At 52.0% G+C, this 26,692-nt stretch overlaps 1 protein-coding gene across 5 annotated transcripts in view; it reads right to left on the reverse strand.

The window, feature by feature from the left end:
• Positions 1 to 20,608: 20,608 nt before the first annotated feature.
• The window catches only part of SLF2 (SMC5-SMC6 complex localization factor 2), a 30,382-nt gene continuing 24,298 nt past the window's right edge, over positions 20,609 to 26,692 (reverse strand). For 2 of the 5 annotated variants that reach the window (XM_037399284.1, XM_037399288.1), the window contains 3 exons: positions 25,855 to 25,950; positions 24,572 to 24,640; positions 20,609 to 23,397 (listed from right to left, as the gene is read on the reverse strand). In XM_037399284.1, coding sequence (XP_037255181.1) covers positions 23,362 to 23,397; positions 24,572 to 24,640; positions 25,855 to 25,950 — 201 coding nt within the window. In that variant the 3' untranslated portion in view covers positions 20,609 to 23,361. The remainder of the gene's footprint in view (positions 23,398 to 24,571; positions 24,641 to 25,854; positions 25,951 to 26,692) is intronic. The other 3 variants (XM_037399287.1, XM_037399285.1, XM_037399286.1) reach the window with 3 other exon arrangements.

Genomic DNA, 26,692 nt, shown 5'->3' on the forward strand with positions numbered 1-26,692 from the left:
TGAAGGGAAGGGCTGTGCTGAGCTTCCCTATTTTTTTATTTATTTTTTATTTTTCATAGAGTGGGGGAGAAAGAGCAAGGTACCGAAACCATCCTTGGTTTCTGCATCCTGATCAGAGCATCACCCCAGGCTGCAGCTGCACCCAGCACCCCCAAACCCATCACTTCCCCCTTGGCAGGGTGCAAATTCAAAGCGCTGTGTGAAGACAAGGGCTGGGACAGGAGGCAGAGGAGGTTTTGGTCTGTGGGTCCAGTTGAGCTGGGGGTGGCTGGATTGCTCAAGCCCAGCACTTCCATGGGGAAGAGCCACAGAGAGTTTTCTCTGGAGGAGGGACACAAAAGTGGGAGAGGAAGAGGCTGAAAAGCAGCAGCAGCTCCAATGAACTCTGAGGTTTAGAGAAAAACTGCCCAGAAAAGCCTATCCCATCCCCAGGAGTGAGCTCCCAAGCCCCTTGGCACCTCACCTACTTCCCAGAGCAAGGGGGGCCGACACAGGACCTGGAATCAGGCCCCAGCTCCCGCCCCAGCGAGCGATGCTGTAGGAGAAGGGTGGTGGAGGCAGGATCTGGCCATGGGGCCGATGGCCGCCACAAGGGTGGGGTGAAGCCAGGAACCAGACGCTTTAACTGCAATGTGCAACGTCCATGGGGGCCAAAGCCCACCCTTCCACTGCTGGCTATTGGTGCTCCTGCGGGATGCAGCCACGGCTCCCAGCATGGAGCCAGGCAAGCCCGACCCCAGCCTCAGCTCCCGCCGCCGGCAGGACAGGTTTGCTGGTCCGCAGGGAACACCAGGGAAGCAGCAGGGTGGTGGAGGCGTGCAGGCATGCGTGAGTGTGCAGGGGAGCCAGCAAGCCCCGGTCAGGTCTGACTGGGTTTACTGGGTCACAGCGGAAGCTGTGCCAGCATGACTGTGCTGGCCTCAGCCTCCCACCGGCACCCGGCCGGCACAGCACACCCAAACGAGCCGGCCCAGTCGGCACCTCCTTAAAATCCCCACGACCAGCGTCTCGGGAGGCACAAAAAGCTTTTGATGAGTGAATTTCCCAGGCGGCAGGTCTCGCCAGCCTGGATCCGGCCAAAGAAACCAGTCAAAGCTGCTGCACCCCTCAATGGCCGCTGCACTGGGAGCTTCTGCTAGCCATGGTGGCCACTTCCAGCTGGCCACGAGGCAGCAAAACCTGGGACCAAGAGGTGGCCACAAGCTGCGATGCAGAGAAGCTGCGATGCAGGGAAACTGCGCTGTCCGTGGGGCTGGCAAACATGGAGGGACCTCAGCTGGGGTCTTATGGGCCCCCCACGTTGTTTCCTTGGCAGCACAGCTGAAAACAACGCCAGCTCTTTAATTTAAAGGGAACCTGGGAGAAAGAATGGAAACACTGAGTGGGAGCAGCCCTTCTCCGGCTCACCCCCAGCAACCATCCTGGATGGCGGGACAGAGATTTGCAAAGTGGGATTGGACGCTTCCCCATCCCACTACTCCGTGGACAGCTTGTGGTTGCTCCACCAAGCTCTAGTAAAGCCCAAGCAGGCTACTAGGATGGCTGCTGGACCCTTCTCCCCTCCCCATGGGCTGTCCCCCTTGGCACTGTGCACTCCTACAAGCAACCTGCTGGCTTCCCAGGGAGGGCAGGGTTTCCTGCAGGTCTCCTTGGGGTAACGGGGTTGCAAAACAGCCTTAACAAAATTCCCAGCAAAGACTGCACCAGAAGACATGGTTTACACCTTGCTTTTTCACAGCAGCCTGGCACAGGCACTCCAGACCCCACACAGCCAATCCAGCTTCACTCATGGGGGCCAAAACCAGCACACAACCCCACTGTCTCCCTTGGCTCCCCCAGCCACGTTCCCACTGCCCCAGCACCCTTTCACCCCGCCAGGGACCCCCAGGACCTGCCCTCGGGTTCAGCCGAAAACAGCCCGACCCATTCCCAGTGCCCAGGGGCTCGAGGGGAAAGGCACCTGCTCTGGGGGATGAGGGAGGGAAAGCTGCTGGCTCCCAGGCATGGGAAGGAGCCAAGGAATGACACGAAAGCAGCCATGCAGCGAGAGGCAACCTGGCCCCTGCCCGGCTGCGAGCGCAGCGTGTTATGGGCCTCCCTTCCCCGGAGCCTGCAAACCTTAGGCAGAAAATCCTGCGAGATGCGGGAAGAGGAGCAGGGATGGAGGTTGCCAGGCAACTTTAATTCAGCCCCTGACGAACTTCCAGCACTTTGCTTCTGCCGCAGAGCCCAAACAGCAAGTGACAACACATCGGGTCCACCCTGAGCCCGTGGTGTCCAGCCATCCATCTGTCCATCACAGGGGCTTGCTCATGGCCTCACGCCCTCCAAGGTGATGGGTCACCCCTGGCAGCATCCCCAAAGGCCAGCCTAGGACAAGCCACCCTTCCCGGCAGAGATTTGCAGGGGCAGGATTTGACCCGTGGGACTGGGCTGGTGCTGCTGCACAGATATTTCTCAACCAGCCAGGATTTTTGTCAACAACAGCAAGAAAAATATGCTAAGTTGCCGAAAGCCCTCCAGGAAGAGGGGAGCCATGCTGGGTTTGGGGGCTAGGGACGGGGAGGGAAGGAGCACTGTGACCTCCCGGGAGCCCCTCGCGGAGTTTATTTTAGTTGCTTTCTTTAAACAAAACCATGCTTGACCCTGAGGCGCTTCAGCAGACACGCACTGAGAGCTTCAGTGATTTGGGAAGCAGATATATCCCTCCTTTACCCAAATTTGGATTCGAGCACAGAGGAGGGGAGGGAGAGCAGCAACATCATCTCCTCTCCAGGAAGACCCTGCCCTCTCCAGCCGTGAAGCCCCCACACACAGCACAGCCGCCATGGAGCCGGGGGGCAGGCAGCAGGCACCCTGGGCCATGGGAACCGGCTCAAAATTTCCTTGGCATGGCACAGCTGCCATCCGCTGCCGAGAGGAGAGTGCCCAGCTCTGATCCCACCAACGTCACAGCAGGGGGGAGGCACATGGAGGAGCAAAGTGACGGATGTGAGAGCGAGCGGAGCCAGCCAGGGATGTGGGCCAAGTTAAGGGGCACCGATGCGGACGGGAGCCAGACATCTAAACATCCCTGAAAAGACAAGCTGATCCATCAGCAGTAAAACTAACAACAGCCCAATTTCTGAGAGATCTGCAGTGCCCCAGCACTGTGCCTTTATCTTCATCTCCCTGCAGCACCCCCCCAGGGGATGCCGCTCGCCCAGCGAGGGGCAGGGACCAGCCACAGTTGCCCCCTGCCTGGCTGCAGGGATTGGGGCATTTTAGCTTCTCCCCAGCTCCCTGTTTTCACTGATCTTACAAGAACTCGTTCCTCTTCTCCATCAGGTTGGGTCTGGTGTGGAGCAGGAGGTTCAAAGGGGCTGCCAGGCACTGACAGAGCTCACTGCCAAGTCCCCGTCGAGCTCTCCTGACATTCTCACCCAAACTCACCCAGAAAAACCCAACTGATAAAACAAGGAACGCTGCTCTGGCCTGTGCAGCTGCACGCCAGGCACAGGGACGGCTCCGCTCCGGCAGTTCTGAGCACACCGCAAGTGGACAGCAAGAGCACACTGCCCGGGATGACACAACAGAGCGCTCCTCCGCTCCCCATCCGTATGGAAAACCCACCAACACTGGCTGTTAGTTGAAACAGTTCCTGGTCTGGCTCCACTGCCCCAGAAGCCTTGCTCAGAGCTGGCCTGGGAGGGAAGGGTGCAGGGAGGGGGGGCTGAAGGGCAAACCCCTGCAGCTTGGTGGCGGGATCAAGAGCACCAAGGGATGCCCCAGCCAGCCTGGACTCAGCATCCCCGGGCTGAGCTGCAAATCTTTCCTCACAGGAGCAATTCCCTGCGTGCCAGAGGCTGTTTAGCTCTTACAAGCCAGCAGTGAGGACACAGTCCCTGCAGCTTCTCCTTCCCACACAGCACATCTCCCCCCTGCAGAAACCCCACGGCAGCAGCCCTGGGCCAACCTCGCAGCCTGAGAACTCAGCCAGGGGCTGCGCAGTAACCGGGAAGTGAAACTGGATGATGCTGAGACATGGTGGCCTTATTGACTTCACCTGCCACCAGCCTGCCCTCACGTTCAGGCCACGGGGGAGGCAGAGTATGGCCACCAAGCCCTGGAATGCGGGCTGCAACCCCCCACGGCTCCCACCTCCTCCACTGCAGCGAGGAGGCACGCTTGGTGCTAGCAATGTCACCCCAAAAACCCCAACATTCTCCATCCTTTCCTGCCTTGGCTTGCCGGCAGCCCCTCAGCAGCCCAGACAGACAGGCGGACAGCTGGACAGACAGCCTTCCATACCACAGCCCAGCTCCCCAGCGAGGGGGCGTTCGCATCCAAGTGGCTCAGCACCAGATGCGATCTGCAGTTCAGCCTTCAAAGGCTTTGTGGCTGAAGCACGCTGTCTCCACGGCAGAAGTAGGAAAATAATTGTAGAATTAAATTCCCAGGAACAATTAGAAAGAAAAGAAGAAAAAATCCCAACCCTAAACGTAAAGTGACATTTCAGAACCAGGAGATTTTGGGGCTTTTTTATACATTTGAATCCATTTGCTCATCCCCATGGCTGCACCGTGTTTCATTTCACTGGGCTCATACAATGCCAGACAAGGAATTAACTCGGGTGTTTGTTCAGAGCCGGTTTGTCTTCCATTTTTTTTCCAAAGCCAGGTATGAGGTTCAAAGACATTTTTGGCAATGCCCGGGATTCCTACCATCGGCGGTTCCCACCATCCCCCTTCCCTGAGGGGAAACTGAGGCTCAGGAATCTCACACAACCTGGGGTCCCCTCGGAAGGGGGGGCAAGAGCTGGAGCACAACCCAGCTCACCCGGCATGAACGCGGAGCTTTCTACCACAAGCCTGTCCCTCTCTCTTTTATTTATTCCAAAGATAAACTGTTTTCTTTTCAAAAGTTCAGCAAAACCAGATGACGGAAGCAGTTTATGGCTTCCATCTTTAACAAACTCTTCTTGTTTCCTTCGCTTTCCCTCCAATAAAGGCTCAAATATGGGGTCAAACCCAATTTGATATTGAACTCTGCATTCAAAACTGCATGGTGCAAAGCAGTAGCGCCTGGCCTTTCCCACAGCCATTTGCATACCACCAGCTTTGCTGCCCCAAAATCAGCTCCCCACCTTATTTACATGGGCTGGGCTTTGCAACAGTCAAATGAGAGCCCTCCATCAGGTAACGGAGATGGGGCTGTCCCTGGGGGGAACTTTGAGCAACAAGAAAAGCACAACCCGGAGCACACCCCGAATTGCCAAGCTGCATCCCGGCCCCCGCACCAGGCAGTAACATGGTGCCTGAAACCCTTGGCTTCCCTTGTCTCTGGATAGCGGAGCTTGGGCCCCAGGAGGAAGAAGGGGATGGGTTTGGTGATGACCTTGCTAAGTCAAAGCCCTCGTGCGTGCGTGTAAATCACCACCAGCAGCGGCAGCACAGCCAGGTGGGGAGGGACGGTGGCAGCAGCATTTCCTCCTGACGTGCCAGCAGGACAGAGAGCTCTCACCTTTGAACAGGCACAGGCACCTGGCCAGCACCCATAGCAGCAGCCGGCCACTGCCAGGGGGCTTTCACAGCAGGTGAACATCAAAAACTCAGGGGGGACTGTCCCCCACCTCCCCAAGAGGCAGCGGGTGCCCTGGGAGCAGCTCCCCCTCACCAAACCATCCATCACATGGGCCGCTCCTCAACAAGTCCCATCAGGATGCCAAGTGGAGCCAGCGGGCAAGCACGGGGCGGGGGGGGGGGGGGCGGAAATTCCCCACAGGCAGCCAGGCAAGGCTGGCACTGCGTCTCCACCGCACCCACTGCTGCCCTCCTGCACAGGGTGCCAGCACAGCCCCCCCTCGCTGGCCCTGCCGAGCGCACCTGGATGCTTCTTCCCCGCACACGACCTGCCAGATTTGCTGAATAAACGCCCCGGCTCCAGCAAACCTGCTGCATTCCTGGTGGGGAAAGTGGTGAAAGGTTCAAATGCATGTTGGAAGAGGCAGGGGGGGAGAGCAAGCCTACCACACAAAGCTGCAGGAACCGAAAGGGTTGTTGGGGTTTTGGTGTTTTTTTTCGCCTCCGGTTGCAACACAAAAACAAAGTCAAGATAGGAATCTCGGCATGCTGGGGGGGGGGGGGGGGAGCACCCTGCCCTTCATCCCTCCTGGCAGAGCGGCCAAAGCGAGATGAAGCAGAGACGTGTCCAGCTGGACAGGTGTGCAGCATCGCTCCAGCCATCCCACCAGGGACCGGGGCTCAGGCCGAGGGTCCCAGCCTGCGCCCACCGCGGAGGGAGGCAAAGCAGCCTGCACCCGTGGTGGGAGGCCAGCTAGCACAAGAAATGCCATCACTGTTATTAATAATTTCCCTGCCTCCGGGGGAATCTGCACTCCTCGTCCATTTTGGGCAGTCTCTTTGTCTTTGGAGACTGTTTTTCTTGGCACCTGAACAGCCCTTTCATGGCTCCCCCTCCCACTCTCGATTTTAAAGGCCAGGCACAAGCCACTGGCCCACCTGGGCACTGACGGGGAGGGCAGAGAGAGCCCCAAATCCCGGTCCTGCCCGGCTGCACAGCAGGTCCCTTCTACCTTGGATCGGCAGGGAGATGCGGCGCAAAGCCCTGTGCAGAGAAGCCCCCAGGACAAGCCGGTCCCCCTCTGCCTGGGGGCATCCGCCAGCCCCACAGCCATGCACCCCACGGAGATGAATCCCAAGAATCAGGGCTCAGATAAGTCACGTCCCGTGCCGCCCCCCCCCCAGTTTCCCGAAAGGGAGGAGGGGGGAGGCAGGGATTGCACTGCACCACCTGCATTGGTTTAGCACCTCGTCCCAGCCAACTGAAACACCCGCTGCCCCCAGGTAATGCTCAACCTCCCCAAACACTAACCCCAGCTGCCCCCATCCCCCCGACCTGCTGGGGAGGGGAGGGGCTGTATCTAGCCCTCCTCCAGGAGCTGGGGCCCCAGCTGGCTGTAATGCCCACCACTGTCTTTCCTCACACCCTCGCCATGTCCCCCAGCCCCGCCTCACCCCACACCTGTCCCCCAAAAAGCCACCTGCACTGTCACTGGGTCCTGCATAGCCCCACCTCCGCTCCAGCTTGTCACCCCCAAATCGTCACCTACATCAGACCCCCCCGAATCCCCCTCAGTCCTGCCCCCAAGGCATCACCCCCAGCACTTCGACCCCAGCAGGTCAGACCCCTGCCCCTCCTTCGCTGGACCCTGCCTGCGCGCCCAGCACCCCAGGCCCTGCTGTGCACGCAGCACCCGCACCCAGCACCCCCAATCCTGCCTGCGGACTCAGCACCCGGATCCAGCACCACAGATCCTGCCTGCAGACGCAGCCCCAGCCAAGGGACTCAGCGCCCGCACCCAGCACCACAGTCTCGCCTGCGGACCCGCACTGAGACCCAGCACCCCAAACCCAGCACCCGCGGCTCCGGCCTGCGGACTCGGCATCCAGCCCCGCCTGGCAGCGCCCGGACCCAGCAACCGGATCCAGCTCTGGATCCTGCCTGTGGACACGGCGCCCAGCCCCGGCCCTGCCTGCGGACCCGGCCCGGCGGCTGTCCCCGCTCGCGTCCCCCCGGCACTTGCCTGGTGCGGTGCGGTGCGGCTCGGCGGCGCGGCACGGTCCGGTCCGGCGCAGCCCGGCTGTGCGCAGCCCCGCCGTGCCGTGCCGTGCCGTGCCGTGCCGAGCCGCGCCGCCCGCGCCGCCCCGCCCCCTGCCGGCCGCACAGCCGCACCGCACGCCGCCCGGCCGCCGGCGTGGGGCCCCGGGGTGGGGTTCGGGGGGGTGGGTGGGGGTGGGGGGGCAGGGGCGGCGCGGGGGGGAAGCGAGTGGGTCACCCCAGGCCAGCAAACGCCGGGGGGCAGGTGGCAGCGTTTCCCGCAGCAGAGCCACGACAGGCAGAGACACCCCCACCCCCCATTCCCCCCCAGGGACGGGCGGCACCGACACGTGGGGTGGGCTGGGGGGTTCGCGTTCACGCGTGAGCCTGCGCTTAAGCCCTTGGTTTGGGCTTGTAGCTGTGAGGAAGCTTTACCGAATGCAGATAAGCATTGTTCTGCGCTGCCAACACAGCACACGCCGTGTCATCACACCGCTACCACCAAGCCCCCTCGATCCCCAAGCCCGCCCCTCGCACCCCACTTCGCACACCTGAGCGAGGCACCGTACCCCATCCTGTCCCCCCTGCCAGCCCGTGCCTCCCCATGCACTCTGCATTTCCCCGTGGTGGCAGCTTGTTTGGGAACAGGGGCAGGTAATGGCTCCTCCAGGGCCCTGTGTGGAGCCTTTTTGTCCTGGGTGGCTTCTGTGGCTCCTCCCTACAGGCAGGAGCTGCCAGGTTCAGGCCTGTGTTTGCTTTGCTTTTGCAAGCTTTCAGCACCTGGCCAGCCCTGGCTCCTCACCAGGCGGTGGCAAGCCTCCCGAAAGCAAAACCCTGAGCGCTGGATGCAATCAGCAGGTTGGATCTAGGGTAATTGGAAATCAGCTGGAGTGAGAGGGGAAGAGATGCTGTACCTGCGCACGCTGAATTCCAGCTCCTGAAGCTGGCAGGGTGGCCTGGGGCTGCCAGCCCGTGGTTACAAAGCCACACTGCGCTCAGTCCCAGCACCAGCACCCGGGGTGCTGGCTCATCCCCTCCACTCCATCCTGACCCCCACGAGGGGTGAGGTCTCTGGGAAGCGGACAAGGGCCACCCTGACCGCACACCCCGCAGAGCTGGAGCCAGACCTGCGGCAGGGCTCGGTGCTGAGCAGGTCACACTGAAGTTGCTGGGCATTGTCTGGGGATGAGGGTCAGCCCCGGCTGAGCTTTCACCACCACTTGGACCTTTTAGGATCAGTAAGGGTGGCAGGGTGCTCCCATGGGGAGCCTGGCAAACATGCCGCTCTCAAGGCCTCTGACTGCCTGGGTCCTGTCTCCTAAAAACACCGTCTGTTGGAGGGGGAGCAGCAGAGGCTTGAATCCCCCCAGTCCTCATGCACTGAGGGGTCTCAGCTAAGGGGGGACCCGTCTGGGTGCTCCTGTGGATGGGGTGGCTCCTGTCACCCTCGTGCACACTCACCAAGCACCCACCATTGCCTGGCACAAGATGTCAGGACCCATTCCCTGTCCCCATTCCCAAGCTCCCCAGGAGAGCAGAGCAGATACACTACCCACCTCCTGCCTTCACCTGCTGTATGCTCCAGAGGCTAATTACCATTTCCTCCTGTCCTTGGGCAAAATCCCAGCATCTCCTCCACGCCTCGCCGCACCTCGCCTCTCCACCCACCCTGCGGAAGCAGGATGCCCACGCACCGGGAGCCAGGCTCACCTGCAGCCCTGACCAGCCGGACCCAGAGCGCTGCGTGGGCAGCAGAAGGACAGGCTGAAGCAGCAGGCACTGCCTGCGAGGCAGGGATGCTTTTGGCCAGCCTGTCTTACCCAGGGATGGGGGGTTTGGGTGCTGTGAGGTGGCTAGTCCGCCACATCCACTTTGAACCCCATCCCCTACCTCAGCAGCAGCCAGCACAGCTGGAAGCTGCGGGGCCAGTTATGGGGAGAACTGGTCCTCGAGCGCTGGGGAAGGGGTTTCCAGGGCTGAGACAGAGCTGCCCCAGGCTCCCTCCCTCTCCAGGGCACTGTGCACGTCCCATACTCCCTGCCTGCATGGGCACCACAGGCAGGCATCCTCCCACGTGGCTGCAAGCTGAAGCCAGCACAAATTGGAGCTGCATTAGCTCCTGGCCTCGCAGTGGGGTAATTAGTGAAGAGCAAGCAGAACCTGGCGCACTCGGCACTGCGTATTTACAGGCCCGAGCTTGCAAGGCTTTAATTAATTAACACAAGTCATCAGCAGCTGGAAACAGATCTATTTTCAGAGCCTTCGCCTGCTCTGCTGCCCCCGTGAGATTATCTGAAGGAATTTAGAGCCCCACAAGGTTGAAGGCCAGGGCCTTGCTCTTACTGGCATGGCCTTCCCAGGAGCCAGGGCAGGATGCAGACAGGAGCAGCCCCAGCCCCCTCCTGTGCCCGTGTCCCCCTGCCCCGCAGAGCTGTGCTGCTGCGAGGGGAGGTCTTGCTTGTGCCCCAACTTCAGCCCAGGGCCAGCAAGGCACTGGAAGGGAAATTTTCCGTCTGAGCAGCCCTGCAGCTCCTGTCCCAGCCCAGGGGATGGCCAAGAGCAGGGGGCCCTTCAGGTTGTGCCACTGCACCTTGGGAAACTACCATGCAAGATTTTATCCCTAACACTCTCTTCCCCCTCGATCCAAACAGCCCTTAGGAAAAGGAGATGCTTTAGTGTGCTGATCACCAGCCCAGAATCTGGTTACTGTTTAATTTCTTCTTGTTGTCGCTTAAACACTGTGTCCCATGGAAAGAGGAGTGGGCAGAGCAGGTCTAGCCCATGTCACAGCCTTGTCCACGCCAGGGTCAGCTGCCCTTTGCCGGTGTTGGCAGCTGCCCATCACAGCACAGACCCACCACTCCAGCACACAGCAAAGCCAGGTGGATGCCCACGCTGCCCACACTCAGCCAGCTTGTTTGGGTTCACCCATCTCTGCCAGGTAACCCTATGCACAGCAGCAGGTAGAAATGCCCGCAGCCAGCCCCTTTCACCCCTCCGATGCCCAAGGAGCAAGGGCAAAGCTGCAGCAGCCTCGTGTTTCACTTGGCACCGCACCCCTGTCCCAGCTGGCATCCCAGCTGATGTGAGGAATTATAACAGGGCCACAACGCCGTGAAATATTGATGGGATTAGCACGGATCAGCTCTCCAAGCACACATGCTGCACTCACCCCGAGGCTGGGAGCTGGTGACCTGCATGCACTCAGGTTGCAGCTCAGCGCCCAGGGCAGCAGCACTGCCAGGTACTCCCTGCCAGTCCCCCAGCCAAAGGCATCGCTCCAGCCACCGCCAGCCTGCAGCCTTCCTGCAGGGATGTGAGGGACCCAGCTGCAGCACAAGACATGCATAAAGTCGCTTAGTGCACGACACTGCTGTGCCTCAGGCTCTGTTGGGCATAAAGCGTTGTCTGATTTGGTTGTAGCTCAGCCACCCTGAGCCCCAAGGGACCCCCACCCTGCCTGCAGCCCTGAAACATGCCAGCCCCCAGGCTCCATCGCCTCCAGTTCCCTTGCCCCCTCTCAAGTTCATCCTGCATGGCCAGGACCATAGGGGATGCCCTGTGCATGGGGGTGTCCCAGGTGACTGGCAGGAGACCCCTGCCCTCCCTGCTGCTGTGTGTTCCTGCTCCCACCGCTGGAAACCAGGTTTGACTGGGAAGAGGGTTTCATTATGGATCACAGCAGCATAAATACAAACAGCTTAGCAGGATCAAGTAACAGGCAGCATTAAATTGGAAATACGCTGACAGGGGTGCACACCATGCCAGAGGGTGTCACAAAGCCCTCAGTTCTGGGGTGGCAGCACTGACAGGGTGTTGGTGCCTATCAAACCCATGGGGCTGACCAGGGTCTGCAGCCTTCCCGGGGCAGGTCTGGCTCCTCCCTGGCAGTGCCTGCAGCCTGCCTTTCCCTCGCCTCAAGCCAGAAAAGCAATGAACCCCCAGTCCCTGGGATTTGGTTTGCCAGCCTCTGCTGTTTGAGGGGCAGCAGGCAGCCCACCATTTCAAGCTGCTCTCCGGACCGGTTTGAAAGCCAGCTGGGAGTTACAAAATCACGGCACTCCAGCAGCTGGGGATTTATGAAACCTGCAAAAGAGTCGCGAATCTCATGCTAAAGCCGTGCCAGCCCACACCATGCCAAGGGGCGTTATCATGTCAAAACCACCAGCGGAAAACCAGGTACCTTTCCCTTTCGACATGAGAAAGCAACAACGAGCAAACCAGCCTTTCCCTGGGCTGCGGGGCTGCCCAGGAGCAAACCAGCCTTTCCCTCCATCCCTCAGCTATGCTGTGACACGGCACTGCTGCTTTGCCTGTCTCCGTGGAAGAGAAGCCCAGTGGGGAGCACTCCGGCCCCACACCATGGGGTCAGTCTCACTCCTCCAGCATCTGCCACCTTAGCGGTCCCCTCTGCCCACCCCAGGACCAGCCTGCCCAGACTCCCGGCTGGCAGCGCTGCGTGAAGCAGAGGAGCAGAAAAGACCCACCGGTGATGCCTGGAGCCTGGCAGTGGCACTCAGGGCTTCCCAGCAGCTGAGTGCATGCTCACCAGGCTTGGCTTTGTTTCTTGAGAGCATCATGGGCTCGTCAAGCCAAGTGTGATGCTCTGCAGATTAGCCCCAGGGAAAAAAAATATTCCAGCGGGCAGAGAGCATGAAAGGCTCGGGAGCCTCTTCCCTTCAAGTCATTGAGTAAACTTTGCAAACCACTGTTTCTTCGGGCTGAGAGCCAGCAGGGAAAATTACAATTGCAGAAGAATTTGTCTGAGAAAGTTATAACGAGCTGGAAAAAGGCAGGGGCAGGCCGTGAGGCAGCTGGACAGCCAGCCTATGCTGCAGCCGCTCCAGCCTCCGTTTCGGGCAGGGATGGGACTTTTCTCCCCAGCTCAGTACAGCAGCGGAGCTGCTGCCCTGACTTCCCACAAGATCAGATGTTGGATTTCTCCCCTGTAAGTGTTTGGCGGTGGAAATTGGGATGTTTTGCCCAAGGCCATTTGTTGATGAAGGCTGCCAGGTGCTGGCAGCCCCAGCCGCAGAGCCAAGCGTGGTGCCAGGGTGGATTTTCTCAGGGGAGAAGCAGCTGAGTCACAGCAGCCTCTGATCTGTTCCCACAAGCCCGGCTGCGAGAGACACGCGGGAGTTCACGGAGGACAGGCACTCGCACGGGGAGCCGGCGGGGTTTGGTTTGCTCGTCTGAAAACCTCTCAGAGCCAGTGGAACGCATCTCCCTGGCTTGGGATCTGTCGGCAGCGCACCTGTGGGGAAGGGCTGGCGAGACTGCAGGAGGGCGGGCTCCTGACCTGCCTTTCAACTGGGCAGGTCTGCTTCAGGATGCTCCTGCAGCACGGGGGGCAAATGCCGGCAGCCACTGGGAATCCCATGGGAAGGCAAGAGTGGCGTTTTGGGGCTTGACACCGAGTCTTGTCCTGGCTCTGGGGCAGAAGCAGGACCAAGGAGGCTGTAGGTGGGTAAGGGGCAGAGCCACAGCTCCAGCCCCAGGAGAAGTGGCTGGCTCAGCTGGACACCAGCAGCCCCTCTGCTCGTCATCCCAGCTGCTCCCAGCAAAAGCGGGCAGGGTCCAGCCTGGCCAGGGAGCACAGTGGTTTCTCTCTCTGTTCCTGTGGCTGGGGCACAGCCCTCTGTGTTTTCCCCTGCACGGCAGATTGGGTCCCGGCTGCACACTGCCGAGAGCAGCAACACGCGTCCCTAGGGCTGCACGGGGGCTGGCACAACACTGGTGGCTTTTAAGAGGTGCTGTTGTGGGGAGGTAACCCGCACCCCGAAGAACTAAAGCCAGGAGGGTGTCATGGCTCCCAGCATCCACCCTCTGGGCCAAGCTTCAGCCAGAATCCATGTTCCCATGGCTTCGCCTTTCGGCCATCTAAGCCCCCACGCTCAAGCGACCTCTCCCCAGCCCTGCCTGCTCCAGCCCAAAGCTCGGCTGGCCCATGGGCAGCCTGCTTCTCCTTCCCAGGCACCAAACCCCAGTGCTGCGATCGCTGCCATCAAAGAAGAAATAACCCGAGCAGCACAGTAAATAACACCCCCACCCCCCCAGGCAGAGCACTGGCAAGCAGAGCCGGGGGCATCCATCACTCACAGTTTTTCTTCAGCTCTGACACTTTGATAGGGGCGAGGGGGTGGGGGAAGGAGAGGAGCTTCCAAAATTTATGAGCTTGGATTTAAAAATACATCTCTTAGAAGCAGTGCAAAACCTGGAGATGGCGAAGGCAAGTGGCTTAAAAGCTGCCTTCGGGAATGAATGCAAAAGCTGTGCCTGCCTTGGAAAGAGGGATTTGGGAGACCTGCGTGGCTGATGTTGCAAACCATGTCCCTGTTGGGATCATTTTGCAAGTCACAGCTCTCCGTGCTGTGCATTACAAGTGAAATGAAAGGCAGGGGTAACAAATGACGGGTTAAAATCCCTCCAGCCCTATGGTAATGTCAACCTTAACGCAGATGGGATTTGGACTGTCACCTTGAATGTCCCAGAGTTTCTCCGCTACATCCCTGACCTCCTGCTGCTCCACACATAGCCAGCCTCGCAGCCCTGTTTGGAAATGGATCCCCTTATGTAAAGAAAAGAGCTTGTAGCTGTAAATTTAGCTGAAAACATCGCTACCAGAGGGAATCACATATCAAATAATAAAGCCAAACACATGTCAGTAAGAACAACCACGCTATCTGAGTCCTTGGTCTTTACAGATGGACTGTCCCCCAGCAGGGTGCTGCAGAATGAGCAGCTGAAAAATGTTACCCGGTCATTAAAAACATCTAAAAGTAATTTAGCCTGAGTGACAATGATGCTCAAAGCAAGTTATTTGTCTGCAGAGATAAAATGAGCTATTTCAAGCTTGCCTTTTGTTGTTGTATTCTTTTAAAGTTGGAAAGGACTGAAAAAAGCTGAGCTGACAGCCTTGCCAACAGAGCCCTGGCACTGCAGCAGCAGCACGGGGAGCATCACCGCGAGCTGCCCTGATGTCCCCTGCCATCACACTCCCACCTCCCCTGGAAGGATGCTCAGAATGGACCAGGAAGACAGTCCCCGGGGCCACCACCACCACATCTCTGCTGAGTTACAGTGCCATTTAGGATGATGGTTTTGCCATGGAAACATCTCCCTCCTAACAACAGATCCATCAGCACATGTCCCAGAAGCAGCCCGGCATTCATTATGTGGTAATTTTTGATTCTCTGTGACAGAGGCCAGAGTCTTATCCTTCCTTCCCATGCTTTTTGCTTTTTTTTTTTTTTAATCAGACTTCTGGGTTAACCCATCAAAAGCATGGCCTGAGCCCAAGGTTCCTCTAACATCTCCTCATAAGTAGATTTTTGATGGGCTCTTTAGATACACAGAGCATTTCAAATGGCCAATGTTAAATATTTCAGGTGAAACATAACTCTTCTAAGTGTAGCCAGCCTTGCTCTGAAGCTCCAAGTCAGTGAAATTTCTCTGCAGCCTTCAAGAAATAATCTGCTTTTTGCTGGTACCTTCTCCCTGCACTGTTCGACTGAGTTAATGTATTCCAGAACTTGGGTTTTTGTTGATTTTTTTTATTTTTTTATTCTTGCTTCCCCTACGCAATCAGATTTTGGGAAGCTGCAGTGAGATGCCTTACAAGCAGCTTTTGTCCTTAGGTGTTTTCTGAGCAGACTGCATCCATCACATCCTGGTGCTTTAGCACATCTCTGTACAAATGGTACATTTGAGAGTCAGCTGAATTCCTTTGATTCATGTTCCTACATATCCATATAGCTAATTTACCTTTATTAAGGGGGGGTGTGTGTGGAAGAAAGAAAGAGAGAAAAAAGAAGAGGGAGCTATTAAGGGCAGTGTCAAGGCCAGCCGGTGGCTGCCGGAGGGCTGGGTTAATGAGCTGCGGGCGCTGCGTCCGAGCATCCAGGCTGGCTGGAGCCAGGAGCTGCTGTCCCAGCAGGGCTGACTCAGTCCTTCCTCGGGCAGGGCAGAAACAGGCTGCACCATCCTGCACCCCTCTTCAGGGTAGTCCCTACGCTTCAGAGTCTGTGTTTAACCCCACTCACTCCAGCCTCCTCTGCTGGCGTTTTCCTGGGGGAGTCCTATGAGCGTTGGGCTTGGGCCAGCACCCCTTATCCAGCCCCAGCCACATCCCTGCACTTCGGGGAGAAGGTGAAACAGGAATGTGGATAAATCGATCTGCCCTCACAACTCAGGCGAAGGCCACCCTGTTTGCCTCCCACAGCCGGACAAGCATGCTGCCTCCCCCTCCGCCTCGCCAGCAATGTCACCCAGCTGCGCCCTTGCAAGGACACTTCCAAGGTGAGGGAGCCGAGATTTGCAAGACACCCATCACGATCATTTATTCTTGTCGTTTCTGACCCTCAGGGTAAGAACATCAGAGGACTGCAGGCACAAAACCACAAGCTTTGTAGGTCGTATCAGCATGTAAAGTACCATTAGGAACCACAGCACACAGCGTGAATAATACTCCTTTTATTCCACTGTATACCTCAACACCCTTTAAATAATTGCAAATGGTTATTTATGGATGGGGTTTGTATGAGACACCTGCTCAGGAACATGGGGCTAAACCAGAGCTGGAGCAGTAAGTTTGCTCTCTCCCCTACCTGCCAGCCAGAGCAACCACAGCACTATCTGATAGGCTTAGTGATAGCCCAAGGGAACCCGGGCAAAACAAGAGCAGGGAGATCACTGTAAATTTTCCTTGCACAGATTTACGCTTTATCCATCAAACAAGAACCACAAGACACATGTCCTTCCATGCCACCCTCCTCTCTGTGAAGATCAGCAGGGCAGGAAAAACTTTGAAGGATTCCAAGCCTGGGAAGGGACCTTCAAGAACCGATCACATCATTTCTGAAAGGCCGTGAACAGCCAGCCCCGATGGCTTTCCTTAAATCCTTTCAGCAAATAATGACCTCGATTGCCAAAACCGATCTGATAATGCAAAGGCAGCGAGAGATGAGAGATGCGCGGTGAGTCATCGCCTCCCAAGCATGTTGCTTTCCCTTTTGCCTTTGCAGTGACAGGAGCCGCGCTCCCAGCTGGAGCAGGGCGAGGTTGCCCCCAAGAGGCAAATCTGACACAGCAACCAGAGGGAAAATGCTGAATTCTGTTCTGCCAGTACCACAAAGGATTTTTTTTTTTTTATATCTCCTCATATGCTCTTATTTTTATTTCTCCCTAGCTGAAAGCATCTGTGGATGGGGTGGGAGAGGAAGGAGGTCAGCTTTGGCATGTGGTTGGTTGGGTGTTACTGTGTTTTGCTGGAGCTCCTGAACCACACAACTTGTTTTCCTAGTCTCACTTGCAGTGTCATTAGGAAGATCAAAAAAAGTCAGTGGGTTTTCTTCAGCCATATGAGACATCTGATCCCATACACCTTTCTAGGCTCCTTCAGAGCAAGGGCCAGAAGCACCTTCGGCAGCAACTTCTGTCTCGGGAGGAGGAGGAGAGACGCAATTGTGGATGCGACAGACAGTTTGGAAACCATAAGACAATGTGACATGAAATTCACATTTTTCATGAATTCACATAAATTCGCATAAAGCATACAGGCAAGCCCACCACAGTGGACCAAAATCCTGGCGTCTTGCAGAGGGTACACGGGCAGGACAGACGCCCGAGATATCTCCCCACCACACGCTCCACCCTCCAGGGATCAGCAGCCTGAAGCTTTCTCAGCCAGGGATGGCTGCCTTGATTTCATAGACCCTGATGGATTTTCTGCCGTGAAACACTCTTTGAACCTCTAAGGTTTTAGCATCCACAACCTCCTGAGGCAAGCAAATCCCCAGCTCCTGTCTCCTTTTGTTTGCTTTGAGCGTTCCTGCTAATAAAAGAACTACAAAATCCGAAGCGAAATTACTGAGTGCCAAGAATAACTTCTATTTACCCGTTTTTAGGCCATCTGATTGGCGAGCTCTCCACCCTGCTTTCCAACGTTACAACTATTTCTGAGCAGGAGAGATGTGGCCGACTTAGGGCCAATGCAATTTGTTCCTGTCTTATACACACACATGCAGATTCCCTCCCAAAGGGCTAAACCTGTGATACAACCTAGAATTTAATGTTCCTGGAGCTGCTTTTTAAGAGCACACAGTTTAAATACCCCACCTGAGATGTATCCAGGGTACTCACTGCTCCTGCGCTGGGCTCCTCGTGGGTCTCCCTGCCCCACTCAGCCAGAGAACATCCCCGCGTCCCCAGCATCGAGCCCCTGCTGCAGCATCCCAGCTTACCGTCAGCTCCAAACTGGACGCGTCATCTCCAAAATGACTGTTGCGCTGGCTCCTGCCAGACTCTTAATTACGAGGAAGGCTGACACAGTTTCTCAGCAAACGGTGTTTGCATACTGCGGGGAAAAACAGAATGAGGGCAAGAGAAAAAATGGGCTAATAAGAGAAAAATCAACTGGAGGGAAAACCACGTTGTGCTGTGCAAACCTTATCATAACAATGCTGGAGCCCGAAATACTAAAAAAAAAAAATAGGTTAGTACACAGGGGAGGCAGGCAGCAGAGCTGATATGCAGTACAGCATCTCGGCATCCTCACCTGCCAGGCCTCTCCCACAGCTCGGGTTAGGGTGAAGGGGACAGTTCAGTTTCCAGCATGCAGATCAATACTTCCGAGAGGCTGAATGATGTGTCTGAAGAGCTCACAACTGCCCTGCATGATTTATGCTGCCTTTATAAAAGCCTGCAGCGTGAATAAAGCATGAGCCTTAATGCCTATCCATCCCCTCCCCACTACCGAACCTGGCAGCTTTAAGCTATTGTTTCAGCCACAGCCTGGTGGCCAGCCCGGAAAAGTGACCCCCGCTCCTGTCAGAGTCCCGACAGCCAGGACTTTCAACTCCAAGCAGGTTTTCGACAGAAGAGAGCCCGAGACCCAGAGGCAAAGCCATGGAGCCTGCAAGCCAAGCCCCCACTCACATTGCCCAGGTGAAGGACTCACCCGGCAGCACAAAAGCAGCAAAAATCTGTTTACCCTTTCTGCTTTTCTCCGTGAGAAGGAAGGAGCAGCTCTTGCCCAGCTTCAGGCAGCTGCAGCAGTGAATGCAAACCCAAAGGGAAGCACCAGGAGAAGGATGTGTGAAAGCGGCCCTGTATCCTGTGGCCAGGAGCCCTCCCCGACACACCATACGGGCCAAACCTGCCTTGAAAAGCTTTAGGTCTCCCCCCAGGCTGACGGCAAAGACGCCTTGATGACAATGAAGGGAACAATTCCAGTCTTTCATCTAGTTTCCATACCGTCCCTTATGACCTCCCTATAGGGAAGTGGGAGGCAGCTGGGAAGCCGAAGAAGATGAAACAGCAGCAACAGTTCACCAAGCAGAGACAAGGGAAGCATTCAAAAAAGTACAACATACCCAAATGCCACTTAAAAGTCACCTGAAAATCCATCTTAACCAGCAGTCTGCAAATATGGGGACCAGCTTTTGGCATTCAGACCAAAATACCAAGATAGGAAGTTGTGAATGTTTTTCTTCCCTCCTCAGCCAGCCCTGCTTTTGATACTTACCAGCTAAAATATTCTTTCAGTTTCATTACTGCAAAGGCAAGGAAGCACTGGCTGAAAAAAGCAGCAGACAAAACCAAACGCACCTCCGCAAGGAGAAGCCCTTCGAGGAATTTACTTTCTCTAGGATTCTCCCCATGGCAGCCCACACCATGCCCCAGCACTGGAAGCCCCTTTCAAGGTTGGGTAAGAAGAGGCCCCACCTGTAAAGCTGGCAAAACATGCACAAGGCAAAACATCAAAGTATTTCACAGCCCGGGGGCACGAAGATGGGAAAATGGCAATCTGAATGTCATTAAGAGCATTCTGATAACTTCAACTCCAAGGAATGAGCTAAATCCACTAATGATTGCCTGACCTCTCCCAGCAGCTCCTTCGGAGCTCTCAGGGAGGATCCCACAGCAGCTGCCTACACTTCTGCAAACTCATCAGGCCTCTTCTCTGCCCCACATCAGCCAGACCCGAGAGCCTTTTTTTTTTTTTTTCAGGATGCAGAAAAAAGCACCAATACACTAGTGCCAAGGGCTGCCCTCTGGCACAGTGGGCTGTTTCCCACTGGGCAACCATGGGCAAGAAGTTTCTCAAAGCTCATAAGCCCAAGGCACGAGCCTCCAGTAGAACCAGGAGGGTCACCCCCAGCAGCACCCTTCCTGACTTGTCCCTTCCAGTGGAACACAAAGCCACACAAATTCTAGAAGCCAATGGAAGGAAAAACAAAAAAACCAAAGCAAAAACCCCAGCTAGGGATATTATGTTATACATAGAGTTTTCCTGGGAAAGAAGAAACTCAAACATACAGGACCAGCACTAATACTGTAGCTTCAAGTACTCCTGCTAGTGACTGGGTCAGCAGAAGAATCCTGTTTATTACCCAAGTACCCTTGGCTGAATCCCCAGGAGAGCGCCGTCTCTCTCACAGCCCACGTGCCCCGTGTCCACCCTGGGCTATGCCATCTCCGAGCCCCGAGCTGGCTGCTGGGCCGTGCTAAGCGCTGGCACTTTTGATGGAGACAGACCTGGCTTGCCTGTGGTCATGAAATTTAACACTGCAGTAGCCATCCCTCATCGAAACAAGGTCTTCGTACACACTGTAAAAATCCTATCTCTTAAAATCCTATCACACAGCAATCTCACCAGCTGCTCCACCAATGATAACAGCACACTTCAGGTATTTGTTCCAGTCATCTGCCTTTCCCAAAGACATCCTCAACTCAACTATCAGCTTTGGGGACTTCAGAGAGTTCCTGCAGCCGCTGCATCAGTGAAGCGTACGTGTCCTGCCGACCTTCAGCCAGACCTACCTGCAAGTCATTAATCACTTCTGAAATTCCCATCCATTACCAAGTTCCACAACAGGAACAGTGAGAATATGAGAGACTGAATAGTTTCACTGGCAGATTTCAAGAAGCTGCTTTTTTTTTTTTTTTTTAAGCCATACAGAGGCCTGTCAGAAAATAAATAATTTAAAAAAAGGGCAAAGAGCCAATGTATATTTTATAGTCAGCCTTTAATATTTTGTCTGTGATTACTGCAATAAAGTGCACCTAATTTCACATGAAATGAGATAACGTGGCTCTTAATATAGCCAACATAATATCAAAAGATAAACCTCAGTGCAAAATGCTTATCTGAAGACAACTAAAGCAGTTAAGACATTTACTGTGCAAACAGCCTTTTCCAATGCGTGTAACTTCTGGCTGGGGGCCAGTAAATGAGTCTGCAAAACACAACAGCAGGTTTGCTATTTCTTTTCCAGGAGTCCTGAAGCAGTGCTCAGCTCAGCAGTCCCGTGTAAAGACTGCAGCAATGCTTTGGGATCATCTCTGTAAGGATACCGATGAGCTCCAACTCAATCCATGTCTAGACTTAAGCAACTGGGGAATTATTACTCAAGTTATAAAATAGATGGAAGAAGAGTCCACACAAAGCAGGAAGGGAACAGAGGGAAAACGCCAGAATGTATACACAGGCATTAAGCATGAAACACAGGACTGGCTGAGCTAAGAATGATTTCAAGACTTCCTCCATTTATAGTAAGCTAATCAGCTGTGAACCTAAGAATTACAACATGTGCTGTAAGACCAAAATAGGACCTGCAGCCATTTTTTCGTGAAACAGAGCTGAGGCATGCCCATTTTGTCCAGGGACATTTAATTAGAAAAGCATATCTGGTTTTATTTTTTCATTATTCTATTAAATAAAAGTTAATATCAAAGTGGTTATTCCATCTGGAAAAAAACCTCAGCAGTTTCAGTGTGCTTTTAACTGCAGTACAAAAGCTGTTCATCTAACCCCCTCCCCTTCTTGAAAATATACAGGACAGCAACTTCAACTTTACAAGGCAAGAAAATATATACACATTACATTACAGTAAAGTCCTGCTATTTTTTTAAACTTTATACAACATTAGTGAGAAAAAATATAAACATTCATAAAATTACATACAATTCATTCAACAGAGTAAGTAACCGCTACCAGAGGGAAGGTTGACATACTATCAAAGACAGACAGAGCCAAGGATGGCATTGCCATACCTGTATAACACTTATTTTTTTTAGGGTAAAGCAGTGCTTTTGCCGAACAAAGATACACTTTGAGGTAGATTCTTCCAAATTTTAAATAACACATTGAGATTTTAAAAAAGGGATTCTCTCTCCCTCCCACTCCCGAACAATGCCACAAGCATAACTTTTGTTTGAACAAGGATAAGCTGTTTATTCTGTGAAGGGCACAGAGATGCTGCAGTTTTAAGCTAACTCTCTAACACTTGAAATGAAAGACAAAACATTTAGTATGAATTGGCAAATACCTTCCTTATAAAATGTGTCCATTTCATAGCAGTTCCTTTATATGCAATAAAGGTACTTAAACGTGAAGGTTCTGGTTTTGGGTTTTTTTCAGCTTTATTTTACATTCTCATTTTGGAAAGCTGTAAGGAATTTATACAAAGGAAGACAGAGTAATCTACAAAAATTAAAAGGACACAGTATTATAAAACGCACATGTTGATATTATTAAAAATCTTGCTTGTTATGGGAACCCCAGTTGGTGCTTCTAGTCGATATCTTAATTTTCTCTTAATATATAGACAAATCCTACAGACAAACCACAGTGTAAGATTTAAATGATGGCATTTGCACAGAAAGCACAAAAGGAGATCACATCTTCCTTTGATTATTTCACAAACAGCTCTTGGAGGTTTGTGCATATATTGTACAAGCAGTAAGACTTCACACAAAGGAATTCAGACCTCATATGGCTTTCACAGTTTTTATATAGGTGGCCCAAATGCTAATCTTCTCAAATCTTCACTGAACTGAGATTTTAACATTAGTATTTTCTCCATTTAGAGAAAATGCTGAAGCTAGATAACAAATATAGATAAGTTTGCCTCTTCAGGAGCAGTACAACAATACTACTGGTATAACAAGAGCTCATTTATAACTTGGGTCTTACAGAAACACTTCCTAGTCACCTTCACTGCATAAATAAATTGGTGCCTTAAGATGAGGAATAAGTTAAAATGAATGCATCACTAATAAATTCCATTTTTTAATTTGATAAAACCACAGAGCAAAAAGGGATCCACTTAACCTGTTAGGCCACAATTGCTCTTAACCTTTTTTCCCCACTGTCAAGTAAACATGACAGCCATCACTTGTTCCCATGCAACTGCTGTATTTTGTATTTTTTAGAGATATTGGATTATCATACCAATTCTGCTTTGCAGATTACCATGTGCAGGCAATTCTGTTATTCAGCCCAGTTCTGAACCACTTCCTCACCTGCTTGCAATGTGGGAGGTCTAACACTATTTCTGAACTCACATTCCATGTCACGGGGCAGTTCTTTCCCAGACATCCTAAAACAATGCTTGCAGGTGTGTGCTGGCAACAGAACAAATACTTTAGGTTTGCAAATATGTCTTGTGATTAACAATGGAAACGAGAAAACTTCCCTCAGCTTTCAATATGATAAAATATTTCTAGCCAATTCAGACAGGGCTATAGAAATGGTTGGTTTGGTTTTTTTTCCAGTTTACCCACTTCAGTTTTTCAGAAGTAGTGTATTTGTAACAAAAGCAATGTTAAATAAAGTAGATTCTTGTGTTTCTAGTAATTGCCTGAATCAAGCTCAAGTTCTAACTCAGCTGACTGATTTCTTCCGTTCCGACCAAGGTGAAGCTCCATTCATTCTTTTTCAGAATTTTTGCTGTTACTTTCCCTGAACTAGGCAAGATTTTATGAATCTGGCTCCCAGAAGTCATGCAGTTTTCCCTAAAGAATAAAAACAAAACAGTAAACAAGTCAGAAAACCCATGACAGAAGAGCAGGCAAATGCTTAGCTTTAGATTGCCACAATGTGTTGCAAGATGCAAGATGCTAGAATTTTATATGGAAACACTTGCCAGTTGCTCTACACATGAATCAACCCCAAATATCTCTGAAAAAACAACTCTGAAAGAGCTGCATCATTACCAGCTTTCATCAGCTGCTGAGTGGCTTCTGCAGCCACGTGTTACTAATCCCACCCCCCCCCCGAAACATCACACACACTACAAACTGTGTCTTTTTTGCATGTTGCTGGGAGCAATTAATAGTCTTCATAGGCAAATGACTGATTATGCAGTTTTTAACTGAAATCAATAGTAAGCATATATGTATAATTTAAGTTTTATGCAAGTCATGTTCTACATCACTGGAAAGCTCAGCTTTTCCAAGACAGGTAGCTTTATATTCCAAGACATGACTCAAACAGTTGGTCTAATCACATTACAAAAGAAACCCTACAACCTTAGACTGGAAGAAACAGCTCTGAACTCTGGATATTATCCACTTATTCACCTATTCCACCAGCAGAAATTATCCATCTATTCCACCATGACCAGCTAGTTATCACAAAGGCAAGTATTAATGAGAGACTAACCCCGACATTATTTACTACTGCATACTTTTACAGAACATGAAAGGCTTTTCTTAATCGTTGCATGAAATTCGACACATTCAAAGGGGGAGCAGTTATCAAGAGCCATTAAACATATGTTGATAAAGCCTTGGACTTAAACAGTCTAAAAGTCACACACTACCAGACCACAGCAGGAAGCCCATCACTGTGTTCCTGCCCCAGAATCCTTTTCGAAGCATCTGCTAATAACTATAACCAGAGACAGGCCTTGTGACTTGATGCAGTACTAGCATTTTAGTGTATTATGCGAGCCATTTACAAAAGCAGCACTTTTAAGGATAAATATGAAATCGTGGTTTTATTTAATCCAGCAAAGCAAAAATTTTCATTAAAATTTATTCTAATACATCTAAGTGTATTCCACAGCCGTGCCGTTTATGAAGAAAAAAAATATTTTTAAAAGAATATGCTATTTTCAAATGCTAAAAAATTGAGTTAAATGCACACTGCAATATGAAAAGAGGAAAAAAGGTTTCATTACAGTACCTGAGTAGGCCAAGTGGTTTGTATCATATCTTGCCATTTGCCATATATCCTAGCAACTAAGTCTTTTACCTGCAAATTCAGATTGATTAGTTTAGCCATTTATGTTAAAAAGCCAAAAATCATACCCCCTATCTCCCCAAGCCCATACACCCCCTGATAACCCAACACCCAAGGTTTACTGGGACAGAACAATTTTACAAACTGTCACAAAGTATCACCACCTCAACTCCAACCAGCTCGCTGTAATTTGGGACTCTGAATTCAAAGTCATATACTCCACACAAACAAATTAGAGGCACATGACTCCCCATGTTAAGTGTCTGGAATCAGCACACAAGCCTCTGGCCTTCAAACACCCACCTCATCCTTCGGGTGAGTTAGGGTTGTTAGACAAGTCTGATTGTACCTAGAAAAGGTTCCTGCAACTGCAATCAGAAAAGCCAAATATGCAGCACTGTCTGCTTCTGAAATGAATTTCTTATACATCAAACTGCTTTCATAACCAATCATAAGCAGGTGTTTAATCCAAGCCATTCAGAACTGAGATTTGCTTCACGTGCTGTGTTAAACCCCAGCATAGTGGCGTCCTCTGGAAGTCACTGTACTATAACACAAATGAAGCGACGGGGAAAAACATACAATTTTCCCCACTCAGTGCATGGGCAATAGAAACAAAAGTGAAAGTGACTCAAGATACAAAAATCCAAGGCAAGAGTAACTGACTTGTTAAAAGGATCCATGGTCTACTAATCTGGCTGATCCAAAAAGAAAAGTCTTCTGGAGAAGTAAGGATGCACATGACCGTAACTTTGATTTAAAGCTGAAGCAGCAAGGCTTTTCAAAGTTGAGGTTGGTCACTTTACCACTGGTCTAATTTGGCTTGCTACAACAGCATGCAAAGCATGAAAATCACAAAATTAGGACTATGGTTAGTAAGCCCCACACCGCAACGCAAATGAAACGCAATTATCCAAGCTTGATGCTATATCACATATACTGTTGGCTTAAATCGACATTTTTAACCAACTCATTAATTTGAAAATAAAACAGACACACATGCAAGATCACATTTTACAGTTGTTAAAGAGTCCTGTTGTTTGCAAACAGAGTATTTTCAGTGCATTAAAATGAGCATATATTTATGTACATGCAAAGACATAGTGCAGTGAAACAAAACAAAAAAACAAACCCATGAGGAACTCTTAGTTCCAGGGCTGGGATGAGGAACAACACACATCAAAAACACTAAACACCACCCCAAAACAAACAAAACCTCAACTTACATGTCTTACCTTAGTTCGATAAAACAGCCTTGCATCTTCCCTAATATCACATTTTATGTGCTTATCTAAGGCACCACAAAGCTTCAGTAAGTGCTGCTAAATAAAGACAAAAGCGTACACCTATTTAAATCGTCGATGTCAAAACTAAAAGCTTCCTTCAAACATTATTTCAACTTTAAAATTATATGCTTCAGTTTGAATTTTTCTCAGAAACATACAGTAAGGAAGGGGGAAATGAAAGAAAACAAGATCACAAGATCCCCTATCAGTTGCTGGTACGCAGCTGGTAAACCAGGTCTAAAAGCTTTAAAAAATAGTTTTAAAGTATAGCAGAGCTATACATCACAAATTTCAAAGTTCCTTGTGGCTAATTTGTAAATCCTTTCGGTCCATGAAGTAGCAAGTGCAGTGCCGTTCAGTTCTTTCATCAGCAAAAAAAAGTTTGAAGTTACAATAGCTAAAAATAATCTTTTCAGTAATGATGTCTCAGGTAATTTTCTTTCGTAGGAATTGGCTGAGTGGGTAAAACATATCCAAGATTAGGCACTGATTTTTTATTTCTCTCTAAATTTCTGATTGCTTTTGCAACTTCACAATCTCTTGATAATGACTCCCAAGATCTTTCATATTCTGTCAATTTCTTCATAAAATTCCTGTTTTCAATCCCTCACTGAACAGCTGCAAAGAGGCTCCACTCTTCAGAACAGGTGAGGCATGCTGAAATTCTACTTACAAACATTTGCTGGTGTCTCAAGACCATGACAATTTAACCCATTTAACTGGAAGAGGATCAAAAGTGGAATAGTTCAAAGTCTAGCCTGCATAATATTCAGCCACA

Source organism: Falco rusticolus, chromosome 9 (assembly GCF_015220075.1).
Source record: "Falco rusticolus isolate bFalRus1 chromosome 9, bFalRus1.pri, whole genome shotgun sequence".
NCBI classification, from domain to species: domain Eukaryota; kingdom Metazoa; phylum Chordata; class Aves; order Falconiformes; family Falconidae; genus Falco; species Falco rusticolus.